The 20240-nt window shown below is 40.2% G+C and overlaps 1 protein-coding gene, 1 long non-coding RNA gene and 1 pseudogene across 6 annotated transcripts in view; 1 reads left to right on the forward strand and 2 right to left on the reverse strand.

Annotated features, from left to right (window-relative positions):
- Positions 1–20240, forward strand: part of Gm52195 — a 40545-nt gene that overhangs the window by 19820 nt on the left and 485 nt on the right. The window contains exons 3-4 of one of the 4 annotated variants that reach the window (XR_003951564.1): positions 13796–13894; positions 16534–16696. This is a non-coding gene — a long non-coding RNA (predicted gene, 52195). The remainder of the gene's footprint in view (positions 1–13795; positions 13895–16533; positions 16697–20240) is intronic. The other 3 variants (XR_003951566.1, XR_003951565.1, XR_003951567.1) reach the window with 3 other exon arrangements.
- Gtsf2 (gametocyte specific factor 2) lies at positions 8503–19511 on the reverse strand. Of its 2 annotated transcripts, none has more exons than XM_011245605.3 (7): positions 19452–19511; positions 14392–14489; positions 14081–14201; positions 13822–13923; positions 10704–10770; positions 9178–9245; positions 8503–8659 (listed from the first exon to the last, which is right to left on the reverse strand). In XM_011245605.3, the coding sequence occupies exons 2-7, from the start codon at positions 14482–14484 to the stop codon at positions 8646–8648; spliced, it is 465 nt and encodes a 154-aa protein (XP_011243907.1). In that variant the 5' UTR covers positions 14485–14489; positions 19452–19511; the 3' UTR covers positions 8503–8645. The 2 variants fall into 2 exon arrangements, with proteins under 2 accessions (XP_011243907.1, NP_808299.1); NM_177631.4 differs by lacking the exon at positions 19452–19511 and adding an exon at positions 17893–18006 and having other exon boundaries at positions 8507–8659.
- On the reverse strand, positions 14927–16246 carry Marcksl1-ps3 (MARCKS-like 1, pseudogene 3; annotated as a pseudogene).

Raw genomic sequence — 20240 nt, forward strand, 5'->3', positions numbered from 1 at the left:
GTGACTGTGGCTTGCGCAGGCCCAGTGCATCACGGCCAACGCCTAGGCTATCCTTTTTCTTTGGCTCACCCTCCTGCCCAAGGCGGCTTCTTGGGGGTCTTCGGCATCTTTGCTTTTAGCCACTAACCTTCCTCTACTCCCCTGGCCTAAAGGGTCCTACATGGGTGGAGAACTTCCTTTGGTGACTTTTGAGCAGCCATTTTAGAAAAATCAGGGAAAGAATGGGACTGGTTGGTGTAGCGAGCTGTTTGTCAGGAAGCCTTGTTTGTGGAAGTTGATGAGAGACTTGAAAGAAATGAGAGACTTGTTGATGAGACAGAAATGTAATTTAGATTTTGAGAGTTCAAAAGAAGAATGATGGAGACAGGTACAACAGTTTAAAGAAAAATCAAAGCGGGCAGGGATTTTGTGTCCATGTAGGCTCTCAATTGAAAAGGCAGCGAGAGTCTCAGAATAGTTGGGAGTATGATACAGTGTTGGTGGGACTGAAGGGAGTTTTAGGCTACAGAGGACAGATTGGTCAAAGAACTCAAAACAGGAAACTCAAAACACTGCGAGCTTTGTTTAGAAAACACACCATTCTAAAACTTTATATACCTACCTAAATATACTTGTCCACAATGTTCTTAGGGAAACAGGTACTAAATTGGACTGATGATCAAATGGGAGTACAACATATGCCAGGAAGTGGTAGACTGTAAATTGCTATAAGGAAGAAATTAGTAGGGCCTGAGATGACCTGGGGAAGCACTAGGGAGAAAAAGGATTTATACTGTAAACTTTATACTATAAATTTAGGCTATAAATTTTATAGCCTTTGAAAAGGTGTTGACACTGTGGGTAGATCTGGCAACACTGTTTTAAAAACATTGAGTTGTAAAAATACATCGCTAGAAAATTTTGTGCTGTCCAAAGCTAGCAGGCAGCCTATAGTTGGCTGGCTGCTGAAATACTGAGACTTCTGACACATTTTAGTGGGTAAGAGTCTAAATACAGAAAGGAAATCAGAATAGCAAAACCAAGGTATCTTTGGTAAATAGAATCTTGGGAATGTGACATTTTATTTTTACATGATGAATATGTAGATGAATTACCAGCTTTGACCCTCTCCAGGCAGCAGGCTAAAAAGTGTATGCTTCACAGAATAAGAACCTAATAAGAGCTTCGGGGTAGAGGCAACAAGCCTGTCACCTCAGCACTTGGGAGGCTGATGCAAGAGGATTGCCATGGATTGGAGACCAGTTGGGAGAGCCTAAACCACAGAGTAACTAAAAAACAAAACAAAACAAAACAAAACAACAAAACAGAAACAAAAAACCCGAACCCACTAAACCAGGACAAACCACTAACTAACCAACCAAAACACTGAAAAGAATTTGTGGATAGGAGATGGGCTTAAGACATTCTTATTGCAGGATAATGGTTCTTGGTTATGTCTGTGTACTAGAATCATCTGGGGAATGCTTAAGACACACCATGAAGCTGGGTGACGACACAGTTTTTAATCCCAGCACTCATGAGGCAGAGGTAGGTGATCTCTGAGTTCAAGGCTAGCCAGGGCTACATACAGAGAGAAACCCTGCTATAAAAAAAACCAACCAAACCAACAAACCAACCAAAGACCCAGCCCCTCCCCACCCAAGACAGACCATGTAAATTCCCCTCCTTGACCAATTAATCAGAAGAGAGCCAGGCATAGTTCTTTTAAAAACTTACCCAGATGATTCTAATGTGTGTCCAGACTAAGAACCGCTGATTTAGGCACTGACTTGAATTTACAAAAGCATTTCTTTCACCTGGATGGCCTGGATGATTCACAGAAACAAGCTGTTAAGTTCTTTTTTCAGAGACAAATTGCTTCATTGAAAACTTAGCACAAAGCATTTTAGGAAAAGCTGATTCTCTGTCTCTGGCAACTTCATTTCAGATTGTTAGGAAACAGCTTAAAACAATTCTTTTGAGATCCCGAATTTTGAATTTCTCGCAATATCATTGGTGTAGAATTAGTGAGGTCAGAGTGGTTTGAACTTATTTTTTAAGGCTTTAAATCACAGAGCTCTGGTGCAATTTTTATCCCTGTTGCTATGACCCATATGGACTTTTCATTTAGATACTTATAGATTGAATTTTCTGAGGAAGAAAGAGCTAAGGACTTGAGAGAATGGGAACAGGGAGTTGGTCCTAAACCAGAACCCTAATTAGGCTCCGCTGTAGTCCCTGATGCCTTGTCAGAGTGGCAGGATTCTCTGCTGTTGGAGCTGTTCCATTTAGTACCAGCAGATAAGCCCACACTAACTTGTAAACAAGAGCCAAAGCTGTCTTTCAGTGGTGATTTGAAAATAAAGATGTGCACACATCTGTTCCTTCTATTCTTAAATGCTTAGTTCATTTTTTTCATGTCAAAAAATTATGTTTTATCTGAGATTCTTGCTGAGTTTTCTTTCAGACTGTTTTTTTCCCATCCAGGTTGATATTATTTGAAAATGGAAAAACAATGAGACCAAGTAATTTACATAAAGTTCATTCTAGGAGCTAGCTAAGATTACTATCCAAAACTGAATCTGGCCCTTGCTGGTTCTGTGTATATACTATCGTCCTTAAATTATATGTATATAATGTAATATACTATAATATAAAAATGAATTTATAAATAGTAATAAGTAAAGCCAATGGTCAATGAGTAAGAAGAACTCATGGGACTCTTCAGAAGCATTCAATATTCGATAAACTGATGGAATGGCTCAGTGGGTTAGTGACTTGCTGCCAAGCCTGATGATCCAAGTTCAACCCCTGGGACAAACTCCTGGAAGTTGTCCTCTGACATCCACATGTGCACCATGATATACATGTGAACACACATCCAAATAAATAAGTGTTGTAATATTAATAAAAGGAACCTTTCAGTGTTTCAGAAATCCTAATACACTTTCATCTAGCAGAAGACTAAGCATTTTTTTTGTTGTTGTTTGTTTGTTTCTGGTTTGAATTTTATTGAGTCCTTGCTCTCTCATCTAATTATGATTTCTGATTAACATTTAAGCATATAGTTAAACATAAAAAGTATTCCATAGATGTAGTTGCATAATCTGTCAAAATTAGGGCATATGGGGCTGGGGAGACAGCTTTATGAATAAGGTAATTTTTCTCAAGCATGAAGACTAAGTTCATATCCTCAGCACTCATGTAGAAACCTAGACACACACACACACACGTTTGTGTGAGTATAACACCTAAGGTTTGCTAAACAAATTTCAGGTAATAACACATTGTTATTGACTATAGCTGCCATACTTTATAGTTAGATCTTTAGAACTAACATTATCTAGCTGTATACTTGTACGCTTCAACCAATATCTACTTACTTCTCCCCACTCTGTAGACCAGGCTGGCCTTGAACTCACAGAGATCTGCCTGCCTCTGTCTCCCAAGTGTTGGGATTAGAAGCGTGCACCATCAGTGCCTGGCTCCCCAAACAGTTCTCAGTGTCTCAGAGTAGATTTCACCTCATTTGAGAATGTGGGTGTACTTAACTAGTGTTGCAATGTCTATAAGAAATCATCTACTCTGTAAATGAGTGTGAGACAAGAAGAGACTACAATACTTGAATCTTTTTCTCTCCTTATTTTATATTGCAGCTGCTTGGGAAGCCTGCATAGGAGTATAGATAGAAAACAGGGGAGATGATGTGGGACCAGTGGGTATGTTTCATAAGGCATGAGGAATGTACTCCTCCCCCATTTATATTGTGAATGAAGAGTGACAAGCTGATAACCTGACTTCAGGCATGAAACTTGGTAATTAGAAAGTCTTGTTATTAGTCCATTGATATAACTTACCTTGGTAGGAGTTTTTGAAAAAGAGAAACCAGTCACCAAGAATTTTGGAAGACTGGTTTATTGTGACAGAAATAGCCCAGAGTACTGAGTCTCTCTCTCACTTATTTATTCATTTTTACCTCATCATGTCTATAAAGGCACTTCACATTCAGCAGTTTTAACTATGGGCTCAGGATCATGCCTGTCTTAAAATATTCCATGGTTTAATGATAATAAAGTAGAAACAAAGCTATATAAAGACGTGTACTATTTGTTATGGGAGCATATGGGAATAGCTACAACATTGAGAGATTTGGGAAGTATTTGAAGTAATTACATTTATTTATTTATTTATTTATTTATTTTTGAATCAGATTTCCCTGTATGGCCCTGGCTGTCCTCGAACTTGCTATGTAGACTAGGTTGGCTTAGACCTCAGATAGCCAATAACCACTGTTTCCTGAGTACTGGGATTAAAGTTGTGTGTCTGCATTTCCAGCTTGAGATAAATATGTTAAAACTGCGATTGGACTGGAGAGATGGTTCAGTGGAGAAAAGCATTTTTTTTTGTTCTTGCAGGGAGCCTGGGTATGGCTTCCACATAGCAGCTCACAACAGTCTATAACTTCGTAACCTTGATGTCCTCTTCTGACATCTGCAGGCAGCAGACATGCACACACAGGCAAAACACTCTTACACATAAAATAAGCAAATCTAAAAGGGAATTTAAAATTTATTTCCTTTTTCCACTCAGAATAAATACTCCTTACCTCCATAAGTTTGTCTGGGTTTTACTAAAGCTTGACAAAAATGTTATGTTAGAGGGTAACAAATAGCCCAGTGGTGATGTCCTGTACCTTTAATACTAGTACAAGGGAGGTAGAGGCAAGCAGATCTCTGAGTTTGTAGCTGGATGCCTTGGAACTCATTACATAGACCAGGATGGCCTTGAATTTACATCCACCTGCCTATTAGGGGATGATTCCACATAGAACGATATAATCAAGGTCTAAGCTGATAATTTTTGGCCATACTCCTAGGGAACATTCTTCTGCCTTTACAGCCTTTAAAAAGTCAATGTGAATTTTAAGAACCTGAATGTGGAGCCAGGTATGATGGGAGATGCCCATAATTCTGGCACTTGAAAGGTGGAGACAGAAAGATTAGGAATTGAAGGTCATTCTCAGTTATATAGTGAATTTGAGGCTAGCCTGAGCTACATGAGATCCCCAGTAGCTGTCTTTTGCTGCTTTGTAGGTTCTTCTTTCTTCCTCCCTTCTCCATCCCTTTTCTTCCACCCTTTCAACCTTCTAACACTAGAGAGGAGAAAAAAGGATGGAGTGGAAAGGAAAGAGAACCCTGAATAAAGTCAGGGGTCAGAAAGGGGGCAATGTTATCATTAGATTACTTCCTGCTGATTGGAGCAGCAAGTTCCTTGGGGCAAGTTTGATCTTCTCTGTCAGGATATCTAATTTCTTCTTCTTGTTGTTTCTTCTTTGTGCATGACTACTTAACAAACTTTGACCAATGGCAACCAACAACCAACCAACAAACCACCACCAACTCATCCCACCTCTTGGGACCCTAGTATTTATATATCTCCCGAAAAGTCCCCAGAATTCCAAATGTCACACAAATGTTTCTTTCTTTCTTCTTTTCTTTTCTTTTCTTTTCTTTTCTTTTCTTTTCTTTTCTTCTCTTTTCTTTTCTTTGTTTTTCGAAACAGGGTTTTTCTGTATAGCTCTGGCTGTCCTGGAACTCACTTTGTAGACCAGGCTGGCCTCACACTCAGAAATCTGTTTGCCTCTGCCTCTCGAGTGCTGGGATTAAAGGCATGCGCCACCACGCTTGGCCACACAAATGTTTCAAAACCTATCTGCCATTGGCAAAACCACACCTCTACTAGAGCATGAGTCGAATCAGAGTCAGCAGCTGCAGATAATCCAAAGAAGCCCCATATCCCACACCTGGGACTAAAACAAAAAAATATTTTTACAATATTGTTTTTCAAAGAAACTGAAATTCTAAAATTGTACTATAATCCTGTGCATGTGTATGTGATATGTGCATGTATACACATTCATGCATAGATGCATATGTGTGTAGGGATGGATGTGTACATGTGTAGATGCATGTGAAGGCCAGAGATTAATGTCATGTGTTTTTATTGTTCTCTACTTTTTTTTAACTTTTAGGTGGCATTTATTTATTTATTTATTTAGTGTATGTTTTTGTATGGGTGTGTGCATGCCACAACATGTAGATGGATATTAGAGAAGCACTTTCAGGAGTGCTTTACCAGGTCCTAGGGATTGAACTTAGTAAAGTAAGCCTTGGCAGCAAGCATCTTTACCCACTGAGCCATCTTGTTGGCTCCTGTGTGTGTTACATGCATGCTACAGTTTGTTCTTTCCTTTGTAGGTTCCAGGGATGGAACTTAGGTTGTCAGGCTTGGTAGCAAGAGCCCTTGCTAGCTGAGCCACATGACCATACTTTTTTTGTGTCTCTCACTAAACCTGGAGTTTACTGACTTGGCAAGATTAGCTGGCTAGTGGGATCCAGGAATCTTGTCTCCAGAGCTAGGATTGCAGGTGTATGCAACTGTGCCTGGCTTTTTATGTGGGTGCTGGTGATGTGAACTCAGACCTTTATAATGTGTGGAAAGCACTTTATAAAGCAGTGAACGATATGCCAGTCTCCATCCAGACCCTGCTCACAGTCAGCTATTGGATGGATCACAGGGCCCCTAATGGAGGAGCTGGAGGAAGTACCCAGGGAGCTGGGGGGATCTGCAACCCTATAGGTGGAACAACAATATGAACTAACCAGTACCCCTCCCCCCCCCCCCCCCGAGCTTGTGTCTCTAGCTGCATATGTATCAGAAGATGGCCTGGTCGGCCATCAGCAGAAAGAGAGGCCCATTGGTCGTGCAGACCTTATATGCCTCAGTACAGGGGAACTCCAGGGCCAAGAGGTGGGAGTGGGTGGGTGGGGGAGTGGGTGTGGGAGGGTGTGGGGGACTTTTGGGATAGCATTGGAAATGTAAATGAAATAAATACCTAATAATAATAAAAAAAGAAAAAAAAGAAATGTATTGTCTCAATATCATAGGATAACACAATACAACCAGGAATACATTCATTCTTACACCGTTTATGCAGTTTATTGCATATTGTGCTTTTTGTCTTTCTATATAGTTTAAGATTATTTCTTGGCCAATACTGTATAAGCATAAGGCATATATGAAAAAAAACAAAAACAAAACTACAACACATTGAAATGTGCAATGCCTCAGTTAGGAAATGAAAGCAAATTGAATACAGCTGGTCTCAATCCAAGTCTGTAGTCTCAAGCCCTCACTTGGAAGTGAGGAGGCTCACTCCAGTTCAGGAGTTCAAGATAAGCTTGGGTAACAAAACAAACAAAGTGGTAAACACTTGTAACTCTAGTACTCAGGAAGCTAAGGACGGAGAATTTTGAGTTTGAGGCTAGCTTGGACTATGTATTGAAAAACTCTCAAAAGCAAACAAAAATGCTTGTATGCCATAAATTTAAGTGAGAACATCAGTAGGTCTCCTTTGTGTGATGTATGTAGTAGAAACAAAGTTGTTTCCTTTTGTTTCTGCCATAATTAGAGATAAAAAGATTATTTGAAAAGACTAAATTTGTGTAGGGATGAAGTTCAAAAAGGCAATAGTTTATTTGACTACCATAATATATTTATAATTGTAAGTCTAACAAGCTAACTGTAACAAATTGTATCTCAACAAACTAGAAAAACAAAACTAAAAAACTCCACTTCTTTTTTTTTTTTAAAGATTTATTTATTCATTATATGTAAGTACACTGTAGCTGACTTCAGACACTCCAGAAGAGGGCGTCAGATCTCGTTATGGATGGTTGTGAGCCACCTTGTGGTTGCTGGGATTTGAACTCCAGATCTTCGGAAGAGCAGTCGGGTGCTCTTACCCACTGAGCCATCTCACCATCCCAAAACTCCACTTCTTAGTGCCATTATTTTAAAAGGTAAATTCAATAAAGAGATACAGCTTAAAAGAAGTTAATGCTGTTTGCCAGCCTGGATTACAGTGGGATCCTTCCTCAAGAGAAAGTGTCCAGCATTGGATATATTTTACACATACAGAGCTAGGTTGGTCATGTGAGAAACACACAATTCTGCCTTTTCTTGAGATTGGTGGTGTGGTAGAAGGGAGAAAATTGTCTATATTTAACCGCCATGTTTGAAATCAGTAAAAGAGACAGGAAAGGTTTTAATGTGGCAAAAGAGTTGAACTTAAAAAAGCTAGAATGGGTTTTTAAATGGCTGAAGGGTGAAGGGTGACATTTAAAAAAGCACAGAGTGGAAAGTAAGGTGTAATCTGATGGGAATAAATTGAGATGACAAGAGTTAAAAAAGTACATCTAGAGTTATGTTCCAAACTCAGCTTGTCATAAAAACTATATCATTTATATTTATATTTGTATAGCAGATTGAAGAAGAGTGATTGGAGGACCACACAATAAGTGTCAGTGAGTGAGGAAAAACTTGGGGAATAATCCATGGAATAATTTCACAGCTCACAGAATGATGGTAATTCCCCTTCTAATAATAGAAATAGGCAAATAAGCTCCATAGTCTTCAGGTGACACATAAGAATGTGAAAACAAGAAGGAATAAGAAACCAAGTAAGTTTGTCAAAGGAAAATATTCTTTATTTAAATAAAAGCATGTTAAGATGACAATCACAAATTTATTAAAAGTTGAGATCTTGCTAGGGTTAAAAAATGACTTCTATTTGTCTGTGGGCATTTTAATTGGCAATGTCTCCATCAGTTTTTCTGCCCTGTGGGGAGAAAAAAAAAAAAAGATTGAAGTAGTGTCATTTTCACAGCTTGAGATGTGCCAGTAGCATTTAGAAACAGCCTTTTTCTCAGTCTGATTAGAAGTCCCCGGGACTTGACCTATGTCCTACTGTGGGTCAAGGAGGAGCAGAATAATATTTCCCCCTGGGCACTGAACCAGGATCATTTACATATGAGGCAATGGTGTTATCACTAAGCTGAATCCCAAGACCAATGTTGTTGTTATTATTATTATTATTATTATTATTATTATTATTATTGAGTCAGGATCTTATTCTGTAACCCTGACTGTACTGGAACTCACTATGTAGACCAAGCTGGACTTGAACTCACAGAGATCTGCTTGCCTCTGTCTTCTGAGTTTGGGGATTAAAAATGTGCACCACCACACTCCATAGCTTTAATATGTGTGTTTAGAAGAAAGATTTGTCTAAGAATCTTTTCAAGTTTAGGTCATAATGTTAAAAGTTTGATGTTAACCCAACAAAGGTTATTTTACCTCTTCCCCAAGACTTGAAGCTGTTAGGATGCTTATCAGCCATAGCCTCTTGTAGGTCTCTCGAGTCACTATAGAGAGAACCACAAGAAAGTTAATAGGGAGGCAGAAATGGGGAACCTGTTGATATATCCAGTTCCAGGCAGTCAGAATTACATTATCCAACATAATTTATATTAATTACTAAGGGTTATAGTAAGAATCATTTGATTTCTGTCTTTTGTGTCATATGGTTCCTCTATGCCTTCCATTCTCATGTGGTAGGCGACTCCATTAGTGGCTCCTATAACCCTTGTGTGTGCTCTCTCAGCTTGTTTGGCTAGGGATCCTGAGCTGTTTGTATATAGATGGTCTCCTTAAGTCTGAGAAGTTGGTATTTTGTTCTTTACAGAATTATGACCATTGTATAGGCCTTGATAGACTACAGTCTTGAGTGAAGTGTTGAGAAGGAAATTACCCAGAGACACACACATTGTGTGTGTGTGTGTGTGTGTGTGTGTGTGTGTGTGTATCTTTGTGCTAGAGGTCAGTGTTGAATGTTTCTTCAATTGTTTTCTACTTTATTTTTAAAAAATGTAAAATTTTATGTATATTGGTATTTTGTCTGCATATACGTCTGTGCACCACACGTGTGTCTCGTGCCCATGGAGGCAGGAAGATGATGTTGGATTGCTGGAACTGGAGTTACAGGTGACCTGTGATCTGTTGTGGGGGCTGGCAATCAAACCTGGGTCCTCTGGAATAGCAGCAAGTGATCTTAACTCCTAAGTCATTCTCTAGCCTCCTATTTTAAAGTGTGTGTGTGTGTAGGTCAGTGGACAATTTATGGGAGTAGTTCAATCACCATCTGGGTCTTGGGGATCAAACTCAGGGTGCCAGCCTTGGCAACAAGCACCCTTTAACCCTCTGGAACATCTCACCAGACCTCCACATTATGATGATGATGTTGTTGATGATGATGATGATGGTGGTGGTGGTGGTGGTGATATGGGGTCTCTTACTGAACCTGGAGCTTGCTGATTTGGTTAGACTACTTAACCTTGTTCTAGGGAACCTCCTTTCTCAGTCCCTGCTTTCTCAGTGCTGTGATTATAGGTATACACCACCATACCTTACTGTTTTGTTAGCCTGGGATCTGAATTCAGATGTTTGTGGAGCAAGCATTTACCAGCTGAGCTACACCACCTGATCACAAATCTTTAAGTTAGTGACTGAAGCTCATGTATTTTGAGCCTATGGCCTAATGGCCATCTTCCCTTTAAAAGACTAACTTTAGGATTGGTGAGGTGATTGAGTGAGTAAAAGTACCTACTGCCTTGGGCCTTACAACCTGAGTTTGAAACCCAGAATCCATGAAGTGGAAGGAGAAACTGGTGACAGCAGGTTGTCCTCTGACCTGCCCACATATTCCCTGGCCATACTAAATAAACAATCAAGCAAACAAACAAACAAACAAACAAACAAGCAAACATTAAAAAAGTCACACTTGTTAACTTGAACGATGGCGATGAGCATATACTTTATCTTACCTCTCACAAACTAGCTTCTTTGGAGCAAAAGTCTCAAGAACAAATGAAGGAAAATGATGCGCATGATCTAGAAAGTAAAGAATGAGAAAGAAACACAATTCCTGAGCATTTTCAGATTGTTGTAGGAAAGGCTAGCTGGTAGCAGACCCTTTCTTTTGTCTTCTGTATAACTGTTGCTGGGAAGCGGTTGCTCTGACAGGGACCACATATTCACCCCCTTACAGTTAGGTATGAGTATACAGTTGTTTTACCAGGGGAATATGAATGCAAGTATCTTTTCAAATCAGGTACCTTTCCAGTCTCCTTTTGTGTCATCTTTGGAAACTAAATTTGGAAGGTTGACAGCCACAAGCTGAAACAAGCTTGTATCCTCATGTCATTATTAGCGACTGAATCTGTCTCAGGGTCTTTATTACGGTGACAGTGAACAAAAGTGACTTGGGGAGGAAAGGGTTTATTTTGCTTACACTTTCAGGTATCAGTGAGGGAAGTGAGGACAGGATCCTAGAGACAGGAACTAAGGAGGCGGCTTGCTGGCTTGCTCAGCCTGGTTTCTTAGGACACAGAACCACCAGTCCAGGGGTGAAACTACCCACAATGGGCTGGAGCCTCCAACATCAATCACTAATCAGGAAAATGACCTTCAGGCTTACTTATATCCTGTGGAGGCATTTTCTCAATTGATGTTCTCTCCTCTTACATTACTCTAGCTTGTGTCAAGCTGACATAGAACTAGTCAGTACAGTACTTGCACTGACATTTTAAATTATAACATTAACAAAATTCAGAGCTTATATTATGGGAAGAAGTATTGTTCCAACATGTATACTTAATTATTTTTGTTGTTTTGCAGTGCTGGAGTTAGAACCTAGGACCCTGTGGATGTTAGGCATGAACTGTGCCCCTGGGACAAAGCTCTTTCCTATATTCAATATTAAGTTTGATTATGAGACAGACTCTTTTTTTTTAAGGTTTAAAATTTCTTTTTTTTTCTGCATTTTTTACTATATATTTACTTTATTTACATTTCAAATGTTATCCCTTTTCCTGGTTTCCCTTCCTAAAACCCCCTGTTTCCCTCCCCCCTTCCCCTGCTCATCAAACCACCCATACCAGTTTCCTGGCCCTGGCTTCTCCTACACTGGGGCATAGAGCCTTCTCAGGACCAAGGACCTCTCCTCCTATTGATGATGGATTAGGCCATCCTCTGCTACATATGCAGCTGGAGCCTTGAGTCCCTCCTTGTGTACTCTTTAGTTGGTGATTTAGTCCCTGGGAGCTCTGGGGGTACTGGTTAGTTCATATTGTTGTTTCTCCTGCGGGGCTGCTAATCCCTTCAGCTCCTTGGGTCCTTTCTCTAGCTCCTTCATTGAGGACCCTGTGCTCAGTTCAATGATAGGCTGCAAGGATCCACCTCTGTATTTGTCAGGAACTGTTGGAGCCTCTCAGGAGACATCTATAACAGGCTTCTGTCAGTAAGCACTTGTTGATATCTACAAAAGTGTCTGGGTTTGGTGATTGTATGTGGGATGGATCCCCAGGTGGGGCAGTCTCTGGATGGTCATTCCTTCAGTCTTTGCTCTACACTTTGTCTCTGTAACTCCCTCCATGGGTATTTTGTTCCCTCTTTTAAGAAGGATCGAAGTATCCACATTTTGGGCTTCCTTCTTCTTGAGTTTCATGTATTTTGCAAATTGTATCTTGGGTATTCTGAGCTTCTGGGCTAATATCCACTTATCAGTAATGTGCATAGCATGTGTGTTCTTTTGTGATTGGGTTACCTCACTCAGGATGATATTTTCTAGTTCCTTCCACTTTCCTAAGAATTTCATAAATTCATTGTTTTTAATAGCTGAGTAGTACTCCATTGTGTAAATGTACCACACTTTCTGTATCCATTCCTCTGTTGAGAGACATCTGGGTTCTTTCCAGCTCCTGGCTATTATAAATAAGGCTGTGATGAACATAGTGGAGCATGTGTCCTTACTACATGTTGGAGCATCTTCTGAGTATATGCCCAGCAGTGGTATTAGTGGGTCTTCAGGTAGTACTATGTTCAATTTTCTGAGCAACCACTAAACTGATTTCCACAGTGGTTGTACCAGCTTGCAATCCCATCAGCAATGGAGGAGTGTTCCTCTTTTTCCACAAATGAAGCAGACTTTTATATATGGGCATTTTGAAAATGTGTTTAAGAAATGACTTCATTCAGACTGAAAACTGATGATGTCTTTTTATTTATTCTGTTTTTAAAATTAATTAATTAATTAATTAATTAGACATTATTTCCTCTAAGTGGTCCTATTTGTCCTGGAGCTTTCTGTGTAGATCAGGCTGACCTTGAACTCACAGAGATCCTCCTGCCTTTGCCTCCTGAGTGCTGAGATTACAAGTAAGTTACAATGTCTGGCAAGATGGGAAACCCTTAATTTTTATATGTAAGTTTAGATTTTAGCTAGATTACTATTTTTTTAAAAAGGAACAATAGCTATTGAATATACTTTTGTGTAAGAAATAGTTGTTCATTGAGTACATTAGAAAAGAGCAGAGGGCCTAGGCAGTAACAAAAATACCCCTGTAGCTTGAGACTGTACATGGAGTTGCAGGGGGTGATGTCTCCAACTGGGGATGTGCTTACGGCCAGTTTTTTTTTTCCTTTTTTTTTATTACATATCTTCTTCAATTACATTTCCAATGCTATCCCAAAAGCCCCCCCCCTCCCCTACCCACCCATTCCCATTTTTTGTTACGGCCAGTTTTTGATAGTTTCCTAGCACGTAATTTGCACTATGTGAATAAGGACCTATGTGTTGAGTCTGAATTTTCAGCTGCACAATCTTTACCATGTAAATCAGGATGATTTAGCCTCTTTGGCTGATCAAGGTTCCATCCTTGTCAAAGGCTGTGACAATGGCATGCTGGCCTACAGCTCGGTTAGACTACTGTTTTTGACTGGGCCATCCTTCTAGAGACAGGTGACATTCTTAGTCTTAGTGATTTGTAGAGTGTTGTTTTTGTGAGAAGAGCATAAGTATTTATTACTTAGGCTGTGTTTACTATCTGCTAGTTCTAAAGCACACTTCTGCTCACAGTTCTGTTCCGTTTCACCCTTGCTCACCCACGTTCCAGACATCAGGGTCAGGAAATTGACTCCCAGCACTGGAGAAGTTTTCATTTTCTTCAAAAACTGGGTGAGTAATCTTTTGAAGGTTAAGTGGCTCTGAAACAAAGTAGAAAAGAAGTTCTTGAAGTAGAATATAAAATCAAACTTTTATCTGCTCTGTTTGACTAAGGCTTCAAAATCATCCTGAGATGTGGGGATGTTGGAAGCCATAGAAATTTGGTCTTATCTACCTGATCTCAAGTGAAAAGCTTACCATCATCCACTGCAGTCCTGTTGATACAGTTGGCCTCATGTTCCTTGAGCCTTTTGATTGGGACCACATGACAAGCATTATATTTGCAGTTAGCCATCTTTTTAGCTATCTTTGGATTTTTCTAGAAGGAATAATTCTTGTTAGGTTTTTTTTCCTGTATTCCATCCTTCACTCATTTCTGAAAATTTCTGAAGAGAAATATATCTCAACTTTAAGAACAACTAGTTTCTAGCTATGATCAGAAGCAAAAAGCAAAACCAAATGTATCTTTTTATACTCCGAAATTTACAGTTAATATTGGGGAAACTTACCTTTTTGCATGATGCCAGATGGTACTGTAACCTGCTGGCAGGTATCCTGTGGTTTGGATCATAAGGACATAGCTCTATGGATTCCAACTCCATTAGTCCTAAAAGTCAAGAATCATAGGTTAGAAAAGGAAAGATTACCACTTAAGATCAGTCTTGACATAGGCCTATTTTCTATTCTTAAAAGCAATGTGGTATTAGGGCTGGAGAGAGATGGTTCAGCAATTAAGATTGGTTTCTGCTCAATCTTGAAGCCTGGAGTTCAGATCCCAGCACCCACACTGGATGACTGACAAATGCTACTCCCAGGGATCCCACACCTTCTTCTTTCTTCTTCTTTCTCCTCCTCCTTCTTCTCTTTCTCCTTTCTCATTTTCTCCTTTCTCTCCTTTCTCTTCTTTCCTTTCTTTTCTCTCCTTTCTCTCCTCCTCCTCCTCCTCCTCCTCCTCCTCCTTCTTCTTCTTCTCTCCTTCTCCTCCTTCTCCTTCCTCCTCCTCCTCCTCCTCCTCCTCCTCCTCCTCCTCCTTCTTCTTCTTCTTAAAGGGACAACATTTATTCCTTTTCCAAATGTTACAGTAAATCCGAGTGGAAGAATGGTTTTAGCAGTTAGAAAAAAAAAAAAGTACAAATCTGGGGTTTGGCCATTAAAAGTTATTTACAACAATGGGAAGGAGAAAAAAAAGACAACAAGAAGTTGTTTCACATTACAGACCTCCCTCCCTCCTGAAGCCTAACACTTGCTTATCAAGTCAGAGACTTGGTTGATTTCACAAGCTGGAGGTTTGAACTTGAGTAAGACATTTATAAAAACACAGACGGGGCAATGTCCTCCCCAGCCCAGGTGCCACTAGGCACAGCATAAGAGACTAAGAATTCAACAGGGGAAAGGCTGGACACTCAGGGTTTGGGAGTATAAGCCCCCACTTCTGGCTCAGGGGGTTGAGAAGCAGGATAAACAAAATGAACTTGGAAAAGAATTGGAAACCCAGCAATTTGCCTTCTACAGGGATGGGGCTCGGGAAGGAGGTAGGGACAGGGCATTTCACATCACTAACCTAACGTGGGAAACTGCAAGGGACCATCTTCAACTGGCCTTAAGAGTAAGACCAAATGGCTGATGGGAGAATCCACAGGAGGGCGAAAAGGGAGCATGGCTGGGAGGAGGCAACAAGCCCCTTCCTTTCTGGGCACAGGAAGGCAGCCAAGGCACAAGGTCCAGGCAGTGACCTCACAAGGACAGCACAGTTTTTGCAGCTTAGAAATCACCCACCTGTCCCCACCCCTACTCATTCTGCTCAGCACTGGCAGGTGTGGGGCCACTCTCTGGGTCCGAGGGAGTGGATGGCTCTGCAGCCTGGGGCCTTGCCTTTTCTTCTGTGTCTCCTTCCTTGGAGGCAGCACTAGCCTCTGCCCCCTTGGCCTGGGGCTCTTGGCTCTCAGGGTTGGCAGCGGCCTTCCCTTCTTGGGCAGTGCCCTTGTTGCTGCAGACGCTCATCTCCCCCTGCTCCTGCTCTTCTTCTGTTGTCCAGGAGGCTGAGGAATCACCCCCACCCTCCTTCCGATTTCTGTTGAAGGACAGGCCACTCAATTTGAAAGGCTTCTTGAAAGAGAATTTCTTCTTCTTCTTGGGGGTCTCCTTGGGGGCGACCTCCCCCTTGGCCTCAGCTTCCTGGCTAGGGGGCGCTGGCTCGATGGCATCACCAGTAGCCCCAGCTGCCTCATCTGTTCCGTTCACGGATGGTGACTCCCCTTCACCCTTGGGGGGTTAAGTCTCCATTGCTTCTCACGTGGCCATTCTCCTGTCCGTTGGCCTTCGCTGGGGAAGCACCCGCTGCCTCCTCGGCGGTCACGTCGCCCCCCCCCTCCCCGCCCCACACCTTCTTCTTACCATTAGGGATACTCACCCTCAAGTGTGTGAATGTACGTGAGCACACACACACACACACACACACACACACACACACACACACACACACACCACCCACACAGACATATTAGAATAATAATAATAATAATAATAATAATAATAATAATAATAATAGCTTAGCTGGTTAGACCATAGGGGAAAGTCTCTGTTCTTTGTTTTACTTTAACATTATACATACTTGTAGGTTGCTTTAAACAGAGTGCTTACTTCTCAAATAGAATATTAAACAGGCAAGAATTCCTGGAAAAATCCACAGACCTGGATATGATTAAATTCTACACTTGTGCGCTAGAGAAAGCAAGGCTCGGGAAGCTGCTTCCTTAAGGGTCCATCACTCTTCTTCATCTTCAATTTATCTAAAACTGAGCTACTAATTGTCAGGTAAGTCAGCATAACCACTGAGAAGGAACAGAAGAACCACAATGTAATATTTGAGTCTAGGCTACTTATATTACCTAAGAAACTAGCCTGAAATCTCTAAACTTGTGGATGTCAACATATGAAGACTCCTAAAAGTGAACTAAAAATAAACCATCTCAAATTTGCTGCATTTTACTGCCAATAGGAAGTACTCTCCCCCTCATGGCTAGCTGTCTTTAGCTATCCAAGTAGACATTCATTTCAAGGACTTCCAAGTTTCTAAGCAGCAGCTATAGCTGAGATTTCTACAAAGCAGTGATGTATAGTTTGGTGGTGGTGGTAGTGTGTGTGTGTCAGAAAAGATCAAGTATGAGTGGTATAAGCGATAGGGTTAGAAAAGTGCACTAGAATAGCACATTTCAATTTGTCTGTGTACCATGGCTAAGGCATAAACAAAGAGTATGGAGGTAGACTGCTAAATATCAGATTTTCCCAGGGCATTTTAGTGATTAAATCTAGGGATTAAGACTGAGGTAGCTTGGGCAGGAGAGATGGCTCAGCAGGTAAAAGAGCACTGACTGCTTTTCCAAAGGTCCTGTGTTCAAATCCCACCAACCACATGGTGGTTTACAAACAACTGACACCCTCTTCTGGCATGTCTGAAGACAGCTACAGTGTACTTATGTATAATAATAAATGCATCTTAAAAAATTTATATATTAAAAAAAAAAGACTGAGGTGACTTTGGGAACACAAGCCAGGGTGATTCTTTATGTTTTCATTGGATATTAATGAATATATTAGAACCATGGATACTTATAATGAAGTGAACTGACTTTCTGGAAAATTAAAGCTCATAAAACCTGCTATTATAAATGATTATCTTTAGATTAAAAAACAATAATGGAAAAGGTGTTTTAATAATTCTATGTAGTCTTCAGAAAATCTGTTATTTCAGCCAATGGCTTAGGTAAGCATGAATTTTGGCCACACTTATAAGTCTGATCTTAATAAGCCAAATAAATAAATCAAATAAATAAAAAAAGATTGTTGGAGGATACACAGTGACAACAGATAATACTGATTTGTTCATTAATTAAAAATCCCTTTTCCCATGGAGGGAGGTCATGACTTGATAGAGGCCATTTGATTTACTATGTTAGACTCCTTGAAGCCACCATCATACTTAAACCTAGCATAAGGATCGTGAGATTTACCTTATTCTCGAAGTACTGTGTCAATGCAAGAAGTTTAGGAACACAGAGAGCAGAGCACCCTCCAGTTAACAAAGGGAATCAGCTTGCCGTCCAAGCTTGCCGTTCAGCCCCTCTCCTCTCACCATGGATTCTATGTTTCTCAGAAGTTCAGAACGCTTTGATGTCATAGTAAAGTCTTAGAGAAGTGGTTCTCAGTCTGGTTGCATGTGGGGATCACCAGGAAGTTTTAAAGTGACAGACCCTTTAGTTCTACTTCAGAACTATGGGGTCAGAATCTTAAGGATGCAGGCTGACTGAGTATGCCTTTAAGAGTTTCTCAGGAGATTCTGAACTAGGTTACTAGGTTACTGCCACCATTACTAGGCTTTGCTCTTAGGTAATTAAATGTTTTTAGAATGGTTCTTCCACTTCACAAAAAGAGCTACGGTATACTCATCTCAGTAAATCCCTAAAAACTACCCGTTGCCACAATAAGCCCCACCTTTAAGTCTGCTCCATTTCTTTATGGGGAGCCATAGAAAGTGATAGGACAAGCTCATTACACACTCAAAAATCAAAATTTTAGTTTATTTTTGGTATACCATATCCAATATACCAGGCCCTGAGCTAAATAATAATAAATCATTTAATCACTTCCATACTTGTATAAGGAATCATCATCATTTAATGGATGAGGAAAACCAACTTATTAAGCATAGCCTAAAGGCTTGCACATATTTCAGTATCCTTATTAATATTGTTTGGGGCAAGACACATAGAAACTGAAAGATCTGATATGTAGCAAACAGTTATATTATCACTTTACATAAACTAATCAACATAATACAATAGTTTTATGAGATACAAATTACTATCAATGTAGTCCCATTTAAAGGTATATAAACTGGATTAGATGGTAACTGACAGAGTTGAGATGCAAATTCAAGCTACCTGGGCTCTTAGACAATAAGTCATAAGGCTCAGCTCATTGCATTGAGCTACATTAAGAGTTTGATTCTGACTGGTATCTAAGTGTAGGTTTTTTTTCCCATACCAGCTGCAGCTGGTGTTGCCAGGTTCCAGCAATATTCACTGAAGGTGGGGAGGGAATATAATATGAAACAGAACTCCTTTCTCCCACCTCCACCCAGGATTTTAGGCTCATGTGAAAACTCCTGATATGGAAAAAATGGGATTATTAAACAGTAGAAAAAAAGGCTGTGGGAAGGAAGTAGATTCAAAGATATCTCAGACTTACCACTTCCCTGGGATCTTTTACTTTCTGCCTTGAAAGAAACTTGAAAGTTTCTTTAGGTAGAGGGCTCAGGCTTAGTTGGAATATAAGATTTATCTCAGTGTTAAGATTTATTCAAACATCTAAGATTCAAAAATCATTATTGATTTTACCTTGAGGAAGTTATGTCTGGTTCTTCCTACCAACCCCATGCTCCCAAAAATAAGATTCAGACTCAAAATATATTTACAAATACCTTAGTCATATAGCCAGACTCTTTTCTAACTAGAATTAACTAAAATTAACCCACTTATTTTAACCTACATTCTGCCACGTAGCTGGTTACCTGTGCTCAGGAACTATGTCTTCTCATATCTTCTTGGTTGGATCTTCCTGCACCTGGCTCTATCCCAGAATTCTTTCTCCTCTCAGATGTCCCACCTTCTATTTCCTGCCTAAGCCATAGGCATAGGCTATGATGCATCCATACAATATATAAGAAAGTCTCTCTACATTTTCTTACTGATTAATCTGGATCTTCATCATGGGGCTTTTTAAAATCAATTTATTCTTAATAATTTAATAAATTATTAGTTTTATATCTTTGAGTTTTCAAAACAGGTTCCCATGAACTTCTGATTCTTCTGCTTTTCCCTCCTGAATGCTGGTATTGCAAGGACAACATAAACCCCATTTGTCTCCATTTAAGAACCAAGCCTGGTTTAGAAAAAAGGCTGTAAGGCAGCAGCTCCAGGAACAGACCCATAAGTCCTAGAAACTAGGCCACAAGACATTAGCTTTAGGAACAGACCATAAAATCCAGAATAAGATCATCAAACTCCTTCCCAAAGAATAGCCTGGGGATAATGACAAAAATGGGGAAATATCTTATCTCAGAATGAGCCATCTGTGCTGGGCAGCCCTATTTCATCCTATGGTCAATCATTAATGTTATAAGAATGTAGACCACTGACCACCCGTGACCCCCTAGCACCCATCAATTAAATTTTAGATTACTTAATCCTTCTAGAGAGTTCCCCTTGGTTCCCTATAAGAGACTTGCATGCCTTAGTCTGGGGTTGCCATTTTGGAGAATGGTTGATTCCCACATTACTGGATATTTCTGCAGAATAAA

Source organism: Mus musculus, chromosome 15, assembly GCF_000001635.26.
Source record: "Mus musculus strain C57BL/6J chromosome 15, GRCm38.p6 C57BL/6J".
NCBI lineage: Eukaryota > Metazoa > Chordata > Mammalia > Rodentia > Muridae > Mus > Mus musculus.